This window comes from Squalius cephalus (assembly GCF_949319135.1).
Source record: "Squalius cephalus genome assembly, chromosome: 3".
NCBI lineage: Eukaryota > Metazoa > Chordata > Actinopteri > Cypriniformes > Leuciscidae > Squalius > Squalius cephalus.
This window is the reverse complement of record NC_137124.1, coordinates 28,105,821-28,120,993: the sequence shown is the minus strand read 5'-3', so window position 1 is coordinate 28,120,993 and position 15,173 is coordinate 28,105,821. Positions and strand designations below refer to the sequence as shown.

General features: G+C 37.1%; 1 protein-coding gene across 1 annotated transcript in view; it reads left to right on the top strand.

The window, feature by feature from the left end:
• ube3c (ubiquitin protein ligase E3C) overlaps window positions 1–15,173 on the top strand; it is a 33,490-nt gene extending 18,317 nt beyond the window's left edge. The window contains exons 17-24 of the mRNA XM_079865629.1: window positions 2,856–2,953; window positions 3,207–3,339; window positions 4,804–5,051; window positions 8,337–8,549; window positions 9,780–9,968; window positions 10,405–10,471; window positions 10,899–11,029; window positions 14,063–15,173. Of these exons, the coding sequence (XP_079721755.1) occupies window positions 2,856–2,953; window positions 3,207–3,339; window positions 4,804–5,051; window positions 8,337–8,549; window positions 9,780–9,968; window positions 10,405–10,471; window positions 10,899–11,029; window positions 14,063–14,233 (1,250 nt within the window). The 3' untranslated portion in view covers window positions 14,234–15,173. The remainder of the gene's footprint in view (window positions 1–2,855; window positions 2,954–3,206; window positions 3,340–4,803; window positions 5,052–8,336; window positions 8,550–9,779; window positions 9,969–10,404; window positions 10,472–10,898; window positions 11,030–14,062) is intronic.

The window sequence follows — 15,173 nt, the reverse complement described above, 5'->3', positions numbered from 1 at the left end:
AGTATTCATGTAACCAGTCGTTGGGACAGTTGGGAGTAAATAGGAGGTGTGTCAATATATTGGATCTGTGTAGCTTTTAAAGTGACAGCAGCCTAATAAACCTGCTGCCTTTTGTCTCGTTAAGAGAAAATCACTCACTGCTCTTGACTGAGTAACTTAAGTAGCTTTATTAAAGCTGCAGTCTGTAACATTTTTGGGTTAAAAATTATCCCAAATAAATTGAGCAAGCACATAACCAGCCAGTGTTCAAAACTATCTGCTTGCCTTAGCTCGATTCAAAACGGTAAGCTTGTAATAATGTTTTTAATTCCAGTGGTACTGGTGGATTTCCATGGGAAATTCGAGCATGTCTTTGCGTCATTACGTCACATCTGTACACATAAAGAAGATGTCTCGGCTAGTAGGCTATATTGCATGCGAGGATGTTGGAGGTGGAGATTTATAGCCTTTTCTCACAGCACTTGATATAATTAAACTTATCAATTTGATGACGGATCCAGAAAGGTTCAAACGACAATCACCAGTGACAACTGGAGATTCACCCGTTGTAAAATGCAAAAGACTTCGGAGTGGCTACATACAAAAAGAGACTGCAACCGGACCCATGCGAAAACAAGGATAAATGTAAAGTTGATAACTCCACGAATAACTGCAATTGCAGATTTTGAACAGAGATGGCGACAAAGAGGAAAAACTACAGACTGCAGCTTTAAGTATTAGGGGTGTGACGAGATCTCGTGCCACGTGTCTTGCGATATCGCCAGGATGGATGAAATAAGCATAGAATATTCCACCGCTACACTCACATTCGCCTCAACTGTCGTTTTGCTGTTTTTATAAAAAAATAAAAACCATTATAAGCTAATGTAAAAGTCTGCTCTGCTCATCCAGCACGAGTTGCCGTCACACACAGTGCAGCAGGAATCGCAGTTCACTGATCGCGTGATGATGGCGGAGGATTCGTTACGCAACAGAGCCTAGACGTATGATAAATGTCCTATCTTAATCTGCGCTCAGCACCGCCGCTCCTCTATACACAGAGTATGTGTGCGATCACAAATTTGAAACTGAAAGTAAAACACAAGCTCCCTGATGTGTGCAAATTAGGCTGCATACATACAATATGGTCTCTGTTTTCACTTAGAATATTGAGAGAGTACTATAACGTCTTAAGGACAACAGACAAGGGAGCCTCCGTTTCTGAACTTATAATCGGAACGCAAGAACAACTGTAGAGACAAACGCACCATCCTTGTTTCTCTCTATCTGGCCTTTCCGAACTCGCCGCATTAACCCTATAACTGCCGGTGAAAAAACCCCAGCAATTTCACAACAATTGGAGTCTGTGCGCTACAGTACTTTGATTATGGTTGCATGTGCACTTATTGTTTGCACTTAATAAGACTAAGAGAAAACTGTTATTTATTTTTGTTATTTATGTTGTTTTTATTTCTAGTTAGTTCAGTTAGGAGGTCACACACAGCTTCAATCAGAAGTTCTGGAAACTCATAATGCATGTACAGTAAGGTCTGAAGAGACTTATGTGAAATCATACAGGAGAAAAGCCAGTCAGTAAAAACTGTTTTCTTTCAATGCATTTGATCATTCATACTCATAAAGTAGACCTGAAAAGACATGCATTAGAATATTATTAGTTAAAAATGCACCTACAGAATATTTTTCCTGTCACAAATTTTGTCATTGAGGATTTCTGAAAAATTGTGCAAAAATTGCATCTCGTCTCCTTCTCATGAACCCAATCTCGTGCCTCATCTCGTCTTGTGAGATAAGTGTCTCGTCACAGCCCTATTAAGTATTAATCTGTATTTAATGTAAACAGTGAAGATTATGCGGTGTTATTTTACATTTGATTATATTCCATTAATTTTAGCTATTATCTGAATACAATTTAGTACATCTTCCTGAAAAACTTAACGCACTGTTTATTTAATTTGTATTGTTCTGTTGAGTTTATTTGTCAGTTTTGTTTATAAGAATTATTTTTTGTTTTTATTATATTGCTGACTGTTGTTTACTTGTTTTCTATAATTGTTTTGAGGACCTTTACATTAGTTAACCTTGTATTAGTTTATGCTGAAGTATATAATTTCACTGATATCTATTTTCTGTATTTTCTAAATGCTAACAGCAAACAATGCCAAGTATTTGAATGTTGAGCAGCAAGCTCATTGGCTTCTGATGCCACAGCAACCAATCAGCTGCGCTATATAGATAATGATGTGATCGCTAACAAATTGAGTTAAGGACCTAGCAGCCTACGTCATCTAGAGTTTCATGACCGAACTTTGTATATATCTGATATCTGAAATAAGACTTTGATTAAATCACCCACCAATAATCTTGTTAAATAATCGTGATTATGATTTTTGCCATAATCAGGCAGCCCTAATTTAAAACAACTTTTCTATTTTATTGTATTTCTTAAATGCTGCTTTGGTGCAGAAGGTGAGGAAGAATTTTTGATTGGCTGGTAGTAGTATATGTGTTTGGATGGTGAATAGAGAAGCATTAGCGATCAACAGGATAGATGAAGATGGAGGATGAATTCTGTGCTTGTTGAGTAAATTGCTTGCTATTGGAGAGTTTTATATCTTTTGTTGTCCTTGTAAATTGAACATCAGATTAATAAAATATTGGGAATGATTCCTAAAGGCGAAATACACATTGGGTGTTTCATAATTTCATTATAAATGCATATATATATATATATATAATATTTAAAGAAGACAAGCAGTGACAAGGATACAAGGGGAAACAGGATTGGAAAATAAGGAGATATTCAGAGATGACTTGAAGAATAAAAGTTTAATAAAAGATTTTTGTCCCCCGCACAGTTGGACTGGAGCCTCCACCATTGTCAGTATCGGAGGAGAGACATTTGGCTATCCTGACTGAACTACCGTTTGTTGTGCCCTTTGAGGAGCGAGTGAAGGTAAGAGCCATTACTGATATGATATGGATTCCATTTCATGCTCAGCACTGGTCTAAAAATTCAATGATCTGTGAATTAAAGAGAAGGTTGAAAGTTGTAATTAGTTGATAGCATTGGGTTTTACAAACTCTTTCATGTGTTTTTGTGCTTTAGATAAGAAACTGAGAAAGTGAGAATCTAAATTAACACATGCTCAAATTCGGATCCGTTAACTGATTTTAATCAGCTAAACTTCTTTCATTCTGTTTTTCAGATTTTCCAGAAGTTGATCTATGCTGATAAGCGGGAGGTGCAAGGAGAGGGCCCTTTTTTGGATGGCGTTAACGTCACTATTCGGCGGAACTACATCTATGAAGATGCATATGACAAATTATCCCCCGAGAATGGTAAACAAGGCAAACCTACCCCTTCAAATATGCTGAAAGCTCTTTTAATAAAAAGCGATTAGCACACAGAATGTGATGTTCATAAACACTGGGATGAGACATTAAAGGAATAAGATACAATAATTTATAGAAGCTGTTTTGATGATTTAGGGCAAGGCCTCTTGAGTGTAAGAACTTACCTTTTTAGTTGTGTAGCACCAGACATTTATAGATGACAGAAGATTTTGTCAAATTTTAGTGTTTGCTTTTTTTTGGTAAATGTTTTTCTGACTATAGCAAAGACTGGTGTTGTTAAGCCTTTGAAGTTTTTATGTAACGGAAGTAGCAACAGATCTTTTCTTCTGTACTGTGATGTACATCCAAGTGAAAAAGATTATCGAAAAAGAAGGAATGTAGTGCAGGGATTTGATGTTTTATTCATTGCTTGTTGATTCATGGCTGATCTGAATGAGGACTTGATTGTCTAATTTTGTCACATAAGAACATAAATTATTATTCCCTGTACTTCTGAGGTAATTTACCCCATACAGATGTAATTACTAAAAGTCTGTAAAATAGGGCACAATGTATTGTTAATATTCATTGCATTGTGTTTTGTTTTAGGGTTAAAGGAAATGTCAACTTAAAGGGTTAGTTCACCCAGAAATGACAATTCTGTCATTAATTACTCACTCTCATGTTGTTCCAAACCTGTAAGACATCTTCTGAACACAAATGAAGATCTGAGAGCTTTCTGTCCCTCCACAGACAGCTACGCAACTGACACTTTGGTGCTTCAAAAAGTTCATATTCCATATGAATTGAGCTGTTTAATTTTCTGAAGAGACTCGATCGCTTTATATGAACAACAGATTTTGAATTTATGCTTTTATTCACATATAAACATTCATCTACTCACACATCAGTTGTGGTAAACATAAGCTTAAGCATGTTCGCTTGACATGCGAGAACCAATGAGGTTCATTCTCGTGTTACACAGCTCGTTTGAGTTTCAGCAAGAACCAATGAGGTTTGTTCTCACGCATCAAGCAGGTTCAGTTGAGCTTCTGTTTATGTTCACTGATCAATGTTTATATGTGAATAAAAGCCTCAATTAAATCTGTTCATTATATAAAGCAAGTCTCTTCCGAAAAATTAGACTAAACTGCTCAATTCACATGGATTTGTTTTACGATCTCTTTCTGAACTTTTTGAAGCATCAAAGTGTCAGTTGTGGACAGAAAGCTCTCAGATTTGATCAAAAAGATCTTGATTTGTGTTCTGAAGATGAACTAAAGTCTAATTGGCTTGGAACAACCTGAGGGTGAGTATGTAATGACGGAATTTAAATTTTTGGGTGAACTATCCCTTTAACGGATAATGTCCTGGCAGTGATTTATCAGTACCTAATACGTTTTTCTACATTTATTTTTTCTTACGGTGCATGTGGAGCATTCTAAATACATTTGTTTATCTCCATTTCAGAACCTGATCTCAAGAAGAGGATCAGAGTTCATCTGCTCAATGCTCATGGGCTAGATGAAGCTGGCATTGATGGAGGGGGAATATTTCGAGAGTTCTTGAATGAACTGTTGAAGTCAGGCTTTAATCCTAACCAAGGCTTCTTCAAGACAACTAATGAAGGGCTTCTCTATCCGAGCCCCACTGCAGAGATGCTTGTGGGAGAATCCTTCACCCGCCATTACTACTTTCTTGGCAGGATACTGGGAAAGGTAAGACCGATTTCACAGGGATCATGTGATGTATTGCATTACACTATAACATTCTCTATCTCTTCAGTGGTGCAGAGACCAAAGAGCATTACGAAATCAGTTTGATCACCTGGTACACCTGTTCACGATTTAGTTAACACATTTCACTGCAAGTTAATAATTTAATAACACTTGCAGTGGCTTGTCTTTTCATTTTTTTCAAGGTGTCTCATTTGTCTTTGGGGTCAAATGGGGTCATTTGGATCAATGCTGAAGGTCAAAGGTCAGGTTCAATCAGTGGTCTCAGGCTGAGTAGCTTAGTTAACATTATAGATCATATGCATTATCTTTACGAGGTCACTGAAGTTTAAAGTCAAGTTTATTTGTGGCCTTTTGATAGATCATTTAGTAAATTACCTTTAATAAACCTCCATCAAAATACTAGAAATTTATGGTTGAATGTAAATTAAATAATTTGCTCACAATCACATTACTTTGTCTAATTGTATGAGGCCTCAAAGTAGTTTAGGAGCTTTAATTTAGCGACAGAAATTACAGTTAACTGTTTCCAGGCATTGCAGGAATCTGTATATACAGTAGCAGTACATCGTTTTTGTTGGAGAATGGAAATAATTTGATATAAGTGCATGCTAATTTCTTAATGGTTAGAATGGTTCACAATAAGTGGAAAATGTTTTACAATAAAACCATCTTGATAACTCTTTGATTATCCTAATTTTGCCTAGTGTTTTCCTATAATGGCTCCACCTTGAGCCACAATTTATTGACGCTATTGTTTTGGCCATCTCTTTTGTATGGCCGCTAGCTGGTATTTATTAGCCGCTAATGTTTTTAAAGTTTCATTAATGCGTATGCCCAGGATTGTTTATCACAAAGCACATTGACTGGGGGAAGGGTAGATGAATTACCTCATGCCAAGAAGCTCGCTGCTCAATTAGGCTACTCCATTAGCCCATGATTTCCCGTCTCTGTTTGTGTAGCCATCGCATTTGGCCATGGACGCTAAATCAGCTAGCACCATAAATAACTGGAGCCGTGCCGCTGGTAATAGAGTTTTGATCTGTTTTACAGTCACGGGCATCAACACCACTTGTGAAGAGGCAATTCAGGCCACTTATTAGAGAGCTATAATGAACACACACACATACACACACACCTTGTATGATGGAAGGGACATAACTGAGCTCCTACCCTGAGGAATGGCTGGCCCCCTCCCTGCTACTTTCTTGATCTTATTCCATTCAATTGCCCCCACTCCTTAGTAATGGGCGAAGCAATTAAGGTGACGAGATTAATTTCAATTTGACTTTCAATTAACCCTCCTTCTCTCTCCATAAATATGTGAAGGAGTGGCAGACTGAGTGGGATATTGATATTTGTTTAGTGCTGTTATAAAGACAATCTGTATAGATTACAATTGCGTCACTGTAACTGTGGCAGGGTCCAATGAAGAGACCTGTCAATTTTACTTTTTGTGATACATTGCAAATTTTGTATTTTTTATTCTGACGATGTGTCACCATGGTAAATTTATCTAATTGGCTTTGCCTTTGGTAAAAGGTTTTGTACAAACCTGACAGTAGGGTTTTTTTTTTTTTTTTGTGGTGGTGGTGTCATATATTATGTGAAATCTAAACTTCTTGCCTGACTGGACCAGCTGGATAAAATCCTGTTGAGGCCTATACTGTTAGCTTTGCAGCCCATATTTGTGTCATCAGGATTAAGAGAGTTTAGACATCATTGCAGATTTTGTGTGGTCCTGTTAACCGGTGATTTACACAGAATTGGAGCCCTAGTCATTTACAATGGTCGACACATCACTTCACTTATTCATTAAATGTTTTGATTAAGCTTTTGATTAATTTGATTTTTCTTTCAGCTTCCATTTAAGAAGTGTAGTACTCCCAGATCCATTCAACATATAATTCTTTTTGGCAAATGTTTTTGTTTTATTATTATCTTTCATCATTTCATGATTTTTGTGATGATTGTTTTTATTAGGTTTAGTCTTGGACACTGACCAGGTTTACATTTCACTGCAAGTTGTATTCTATATATGACTGTGTAAGTGACAAATAAAATTTTCAATATTAATTTGTAGAATTGCTATTACATGTCTTACTCAGGAAGACATCATGGGCTGGGTGCATTATAGATCATGATGTAGAAGAAAATGGTGTTTTCACAATATAGGTAGTGGATACTTGAAAAATAAATGTTTTTTATTTAAATATCAAGGCATGCTACAGCCATTTAATTAAAGACCCACCCTTGTGTAGAATTGAATTATTTTCACACTCTACTCTACACATGCCCTCAAATACGAACTGAGTCACACACACAAATGCAACGTGCTCTGCAGTTCAACAAGCAGTGCTTAACTGTCCCTCTTCAAAGGGCAACAGAGAGGAAAGAGAAGGTCAGAACTCCTGATTGATGGCAAGTGTGTTAAATTTTTTATTGATTCTTAATGCTGTAAATTTACAAATTTATTTGGCAGAAACAGAAGGCAGCTGCTAAGTTGTTGGCGTTTACTCTCCTGATGGTGCCACAATTTGCATTAATTGCGTTGCCACTGCACTCACTTATATTAAAAGTCCTGGCCATTCATTAATCCTTTTTATCCCAAATCATTTTGGCACAATTTCTGGCAATAAACACCCATAAATAACCTGAAGGTTTGAAAAATAGGCTGCGTTGTGCCTCCATATCCTTATTGCGGCTTCTTCTCGAGAGCAACGTTATTGATAGGTTTCAGGAGGGCGCAGCACATATGTTCCCACAACAGGGCTCGTGGGAAGAGTGTTGCTAAGTGGATTATTTTGCATAAAAAATGTCCCATGTTTGAAGTTGCACGATTAACCTGTGTTTAGGAAATGGTCTGATTTACAGCCTGCGTGTGTGTTTTAGATGCATGCATTATGGAGATTTGGGAAATTTATAATCCATTTAGCTTATGTGGCTGAAAGATTTTAGTGCAATCATTTATGCAAGGCCTGTATGTTTTAATGACCTCAGATATGGTCTTTTTAGGACTGTTGTGGTACTTTAGCTTTTAAGACTCACCATCCTTGTGCTTCTTAATGGAACAACAGGTTAAGGATACAGTTGATGTTTTTAAAGTTTGAGCTTCTTCAGTATAAAGTGTCATTAGTATTTGGGACAGATTAGCCCACAGGATATAGATATTGTCATAATTGTGCCACTTACTTTACATTACACAGTGTTTAACAGTCCTAGAGGTCATATTGTTAAATATATTTCTCTCTGTCTTCTGTCTCCCAGGCGCTGTATGAAAACATGCTAGTGGAATTGCCTTTTGCCAGTTTCTTCCTGTCCAAGATTTTAGGCACCAGTTCAGAGGTGGACATCCACCATCTGGCCTCTCTAGACCCAGAGATGTACAGAAACCTGCTTTTCCTCAAGAGCTATGAAGGTGACGTGGAAGACCTCGGCCTTAACTTCACTGTGGTCAACAATGATCTTGGGGAAGCACAGGTGAACAACACGTCTCCCCCCCTTTGTGCCCTTTTGTTTGTCTTTTGTGTCTCCTCTCTCCATCTCTTGTTCTCTGGCATTGTTAATGATTGATCTAACTGTTGTTAGTCTTGGCTGATGGAGATAAAGCACGTCTCTGTCTAGATCTTTAAAAGTACTTCTCTGTTGACCAGCTCAAACATACCTACTGGGAGAAAACTGTGTAGCATAGTATAAGGTCTAATCATCCAGCTTGATATCTGGTAGTGCCACTCCTCACTTCCAAACATATGGAAACCAACTCAACCTGTGGTGTATGGAGAGAAATTGTGTGTGCTCTCCACATTTGGTTCAAGTTTAAGTAATAAATAAATAAATAAAAAATCTTAAAAAAAAAAAAAAGTAGTAATGAAAGGAGGTATTGAATGTTCAGAAAATATTAATTGTCAACTCAGGTCAACTATTAGAAACAATTATATCCTTATATAACTATATATATATAACTATATATATATATATATATATATATATATATATATATATATATATATATATATATATATATATATATATATATATATATATATATATATAAGGGATAATGCCCAATGAGGTGTCCATTAACAGAAATTAATGGACGACGCGGAGGCGTGAACCGACCTAGGTGTACATTATCACTTTTTAATGGACACCCTGCAGCCAATCAGAATCGTGTATTCACCCAGACCATGGTATAAAAAAAAAAAAAAAAAAAATATATATATATATATATATATATATATATATATATATATATAAAACAAAATAGATAGATAGATAGATAGATAGATAGTTTATATATATAGTTTATATATATAGTTTATATATATAGTTATGTAGACAGGATGGGTAACAGAGTGGTAGATTTAGCCTAAATAGTAATTCAGTAGTGACTAGCTAGTTTAGGACCAAATGATAATTGATACTGATTTTTATTAAAAAAAACTTTTATTTTGCATGAATGGAGAAAAATAAATAGTTTGATAATTCTTTCTTATTACTAAGGTACCAAAGTACAAGTAAACTCTTATTTACTTTCCCCTTCATTAGGTAAAGGGTGTTCATGGGCACTCATTTCCATTATGTTCCTCAGTTGCCTTAAACACTTTCCTCTGCAGCTGTACTGTTTCACTTTCAGCATGGAATTAAATCATCACTGGACCCAGGGACACAGTGCCTGTCACACTTCCATCTATTTGTTTCTTTTTCCAGGTGGTTGAGCTCAAACCAGGGGGAAAGGACATCCCGGTAACCACAGCCAACAGGATAGCCTACATCCATTTAGTGGCCGATTACCGTCTGAACAAACAGATCCGAGCACACTGCCTGGCCTTTCGACAGGGTCTGGCTAACGTGGTCAACCTGGAGTGGCTGCGAATGTTTGATCAGCAGGAAATTCAGGTAGCAGCTTACCTGGACGCGCACACACACACACACACCCATGCGCACGCGCGCGCACACACACACACACACACACACACACACACACACACACACACACACACACACACACACACACACACACACACACACACACACACACACACACACACACACACACACACACACACACACACACACACACACACACACACACACACACACACACACACACACACACGCATGCTAAAAATGTGGGAAAGGGCACATGTGTCTAGACACAAACCAATCTGTCTAGACACAAACCAATCAGTTATGTGTCAGACAGGATTAATAATAATAAGATCAACAGATATTATCACCAGATAATATTGAAAACTGTCTGTCTTTTCTTCTCTTCTCTTTTTTTGTTGTCATTAATTAAATGTAAACAACTTAAGTCCACCTATATTTTCAGGTATTGATTTCTGGTGCACACGTGCCCATCTGTCTGGATGACCTGAAGAAATTTACTAACTACTCAGGTACTACAAGCACACCCATCAGACTTTTTATCACTATAGATTTAGCTTGATTTACTAGCCTCTCTTACTTTCCTTCCAGAGATGTCATGTTGCTCTTACATTTTGTCTTGTATTATTTATTAGTAATGGAGAGCCAAAACAAGCACAGGTCAAGTGTGAATTTGTAGTTTATTAACTACAAATTCAGATTTTAAGTCGTGTAGTGTATTCCAGCTTTACGTGTTAACTCGGAAGCTTCAACTTTTCCTCTACTTAAACAGGATGTAGTAAAAAAGGTTTAAAATGTTTTAACCATGTTTTGCACTAAAGCTCTATTATCTGATAATTTAGAAGGGTTTAGTTATGAAAGACTTTAGATATATGCATTATATTTATTGTTTATTATGCATTATATTTTGTTTTTATTAACTGTTGCTGCACTACGCAGGTGGTTATTCAGCAAATCATCCAGTGATCAACATTTTCTGGGATGTGGTGGAGAGCTTCAGTGATGAGGAGAAACGGCAGCTTCTCAAGTTTGTTACAAGCTGCTCACGACCTCCGCTCTTAGGCTTCAAGGTCAGTGACATTGACCTAAACCCTCTGAAAATATGATTTTAATTAACTTAGGGTTGTGTCTGAACTCTTTAAAGATGAGTTAATGTAATCAATCTGAGATTGTAAGGGGCCTTAGGTGGGTTCACTGGAAAAGTGAAATGTACAGACATAACCCAACCCCGTGTCTGAGCTGCATCGATATGACTCGTACCTCTGTTAGCACATATGAAGTTCAGATGAAGTTCATGCCAACTCACACCTGCTTATGATTTTGTCCTAATTTCTATATTTTTATTCAATAAAGTTATCAGGATCCCCACCACAAAGACGTCTACTCCCTGCAAGGTGTGCTGCCTTAACGGAGAAATAATGAAGTGAAAAAAATGTTTTGTCGCAGTATCTCGTCATTAATTTACACAAGGGTGTACGAGCAAACAGGCTCATTGTAACAAATCATTTTCACATTATAACAGCTATCAGGATAGGCCTTATCTTGGCCTCTATTTGTGCTAGAGAGGTTGTGACCCCTAGCATTGTAATGTTATTTGAGGCTTTTCCAAGTGCCACTGGGTGTGTGAAATCCATCTGACTGATAAAATGCCTTGCTGAACTTTAAACGGCTCTTGCTTGATGTTGACTGTATCTAGCGTGTAGTCAAAGGCCAGGAAATGAGGATGATAGCATCTGACAGTAAACACAGAATAATTTGAAAGCTCTGTATTTTATTTTCTGACTACTTCATCCACTGACTATTTTCTTAGGATTAGTATTTTCTCAGTCTCCAGGAATTCAACCTTAAGTCTGTTTCTTGTATACCAGAGTGTGAAGTTGTGCTTATTACACTCAGCAGTATCTGGGGAACAGAAAAATCATTAAATGTGTTTTTATGCCTTCCTTAGATTAACCAAGGACAGTAATTGTCATTTCATTGACTTTATTGCATCTTTTAATATCTGTCATCAGTTTCAAGCAGATTACTTTAGCCTGAATGAATTTGGGTGGGGGATGGCTTCTGAGCAATTCCACAGATATGTGCTACTGCCAAAATTAAAGTGGGGCTGTTTAATGAATTTGACTTTGGTGCAGACGCTCTGAGGAACGGATGGAAAGGAGGAGTAAGAGGAAAAAGACGAAGAGAGACGGATCAAGGGGAGATGGCCTCCCACCTCGTCTGGCTCTTCAGCCAGCTCAGCCTTAATTAGATGCCGTTAAACATCCCAGAATTCATTAGGGGAGAAATAGCCCTGTCACAGTGAGCTATTTAAAAATCATGATGGATACCCTTTTTTCAAAATGATGGCTCCCATCATGACATTTTCTCGATAAGCAACGATACTTTAATACCTTAATTGTTAGAAAAATTGGCCCCTTAAAGCAGGTTTAATCAGGTTCATTTTGGGGTTGAGCCTCACAACCACGTGGAGAATTTTTCCAGTAGGCCCGTCTTGTTGTTCTTTCAGCAACCTTTTATAGATCTGAAAAGTTCTCTGTTTAGCTGTTGCTGTGATATTAGGCAGTTGTTTGTTGCATTTATCTGTGTAGATGCTGCCTTAGTTTTATAGCATTTTTTTTAATAATCAGTGATAGTCTACACTGAATGGAGCGCAGTGTGACCAGATACTGACAATAAACTTGTGTTTTATTTGTGACAAACACCACGTGCCTGCGCTACTTCTGACAACAGTACAGTTGGAACTTTGATTTTTTTATTTTTTTTATCCCTTTATTTTCATTTTCTTAAAGACAACAGACATGTACAATGATACCAAAATAGTAACTATACATGTAGATATCTAAATATACTTTCTAAGCAGTACCTTGTACATGCTACAATGAGCAAGAACTTGAATTAGAACACCCCCCTCCCCATATTGCAATGATTGTAGAAGGTTTCTTCAAATGCTCTACAAACAAAAACCTTTTGTACATGAGCAAAGAGTGAACATATACAATCTTTTATCTTAGTGAGCGACAACAACAGAAATTAAAATAAGGTATAATCAGACAGCCTTTTTAAATTGAAGTATTGTAAAACAAAAATAATAAAAACAAAATAATAATAATAATACACATAAAGCTTGTTCAGTCCGCCTTTAAGAATTTTCTTATTGGTTTCCAAATCCTAATGAAAATGGATAGTTTGTCTTTTGGAACTTTGATTTTGACGCGTTCCTCGTAGACGGTCTCAAGCTGTGGTTGACTACAGCTCACCTAGTGTAGACACAGTGTTAAACTGTTTTTACAATCCTACACTGATTTTGGCAAAACTTAAGTATACAAAATTTGCTTCATTTCAAAACGATCAGCACTGAAACTGATGATAACTTGCAGTTCTGTAAGCGAGTCAGATGAGCAAGATGAGGGTTTATATATATATATATATATATATAATATTTATTTATATACTTTTTTTTTTTTATCAGTGATACACGACTAAAGATAACTGAGAAAAATGAGATTCAACACTCATAATGCACTGGACTTGATCCGACTGTCTGAGCGGGATACAAAAATGACAAAGTACGATCTGTAGTTTTCACAAAATAAACGAGGATATCTCCGTGCAGGTAAAATGGAAAAAGAGCACAGATTGTTCATTCACTTATACTACCGACATTGTAACAATGCAAAGCTGGTTGAAAATTGATGAATGTTCCCTTTAATTCAGTAACCGCCCTGACTGATTCAAGGAGTTCATTCAGTGATGGATTTGCCAGACTGATTCAACCCAGTAATGTCTTTCTGAATAATTCATAAAAAGAACTGGCTCATAAGAGTCATTTGTGAGTTGGATGACACTGGTCACTCTGTATGTTTTGTTTTGCATGCAGCCCACAAAACTTGATAGAAAGACATGTTCATGTCTTCAAATTTATTTAGGCAATCTCACATCTACAACTTGACTAAAATATGATTTTGTTACACTGAAAAACGAAATGTTTTTAGCTCTTTTCGTCTGGTCTCTTCCAGATACTTTTTTCCCCCTCAAAGTGTTTGTTGAGTATTGCTTTTCATAGATGTTCATGAGATTTTCCGCTTTCTCTTTGTCTCTAGGAGCTGTACCCAGCATTTTGCATCCATAACGGAGGCGCTGACCTGGATCGTCTCCCTACCGCTAGCACTTGCATGAACCTTCTCAAGCTACCAGAGTTTTGTGACTCTCAGCAAATGAGGAACAAGTTACTCTATGCTATTGAATCCTCTGCTGGCTTTGAGCTCAGCTGAGGAATACATCAACCCCTTGATGGCCTTGAAACGCAGACAAGAAGCTGCGACTTTTGTCATAGTAACCAGATATTAAATGATCAGAATGAACAGACAGTGTGTCTGCTGTGGATGTACAGTGATTTACAGGTGTTGGGACATAAAAAAAACAAAACAAATGCAGAAGGACAGTTTGAAGTTGTGGCACGGACAAAGATATGCTCAGTTTTATTTTTACTTCAAAAAGAGTAACCTTGTAAATAATGCATTTATAATCTCAAAGCAGCATCAGGGAAAGGCGTCCATTGATCAAAAGCACTATCGTTGAACAGGAATGTCGGGATGTTTGAGATACTGAGGGAATAGAATGGCAGCGCAAAATTTACTTGTAGATTTTCCTTGGTTTTGCATTGCTTACATTGAAGTGGATGTTTTAAGACAATTCCATTTTACGATTTTAACTGCTCTTTGTCACAATAGTGCAGCACATATTGAGTGTCTACCAATAAAGATGCATGCTTTAGCCTCGCTGACTCAAGAACAAGCTAAAACATACTCTTCTCCAATGTAACAGCATGCCTGAAATTTCTTCAGCACAGTAGGGATACTAAAGGTTGTGCTTGGATTAAGGTCACACTGCTTCAGCTTCACAAATGTACATGCCTTGATACAGGGCGTGCTAATATTGTAGCTTTCGCTGAAAACTCTGAGCTATTCATTTTGCAGGCTAAATACTATTGTTTGGCTAATGTGCCACCAACAGAAGAATTGAATAGATTAGAATCATGGCAGGATGTGTGAGCTTAACAGGGGTGGTAGAACAGTAGCACAGGTGTGGAGTCATCTCGTTTCAATCATGTAGTAATGATGGCTTAAAATTGTTTTAGATTTCAACAATGGCTAGCTGCATTTCAGGCCTCAAGGTTTACTGTATGTTTCTATTGCATTTTACAAAAAAACA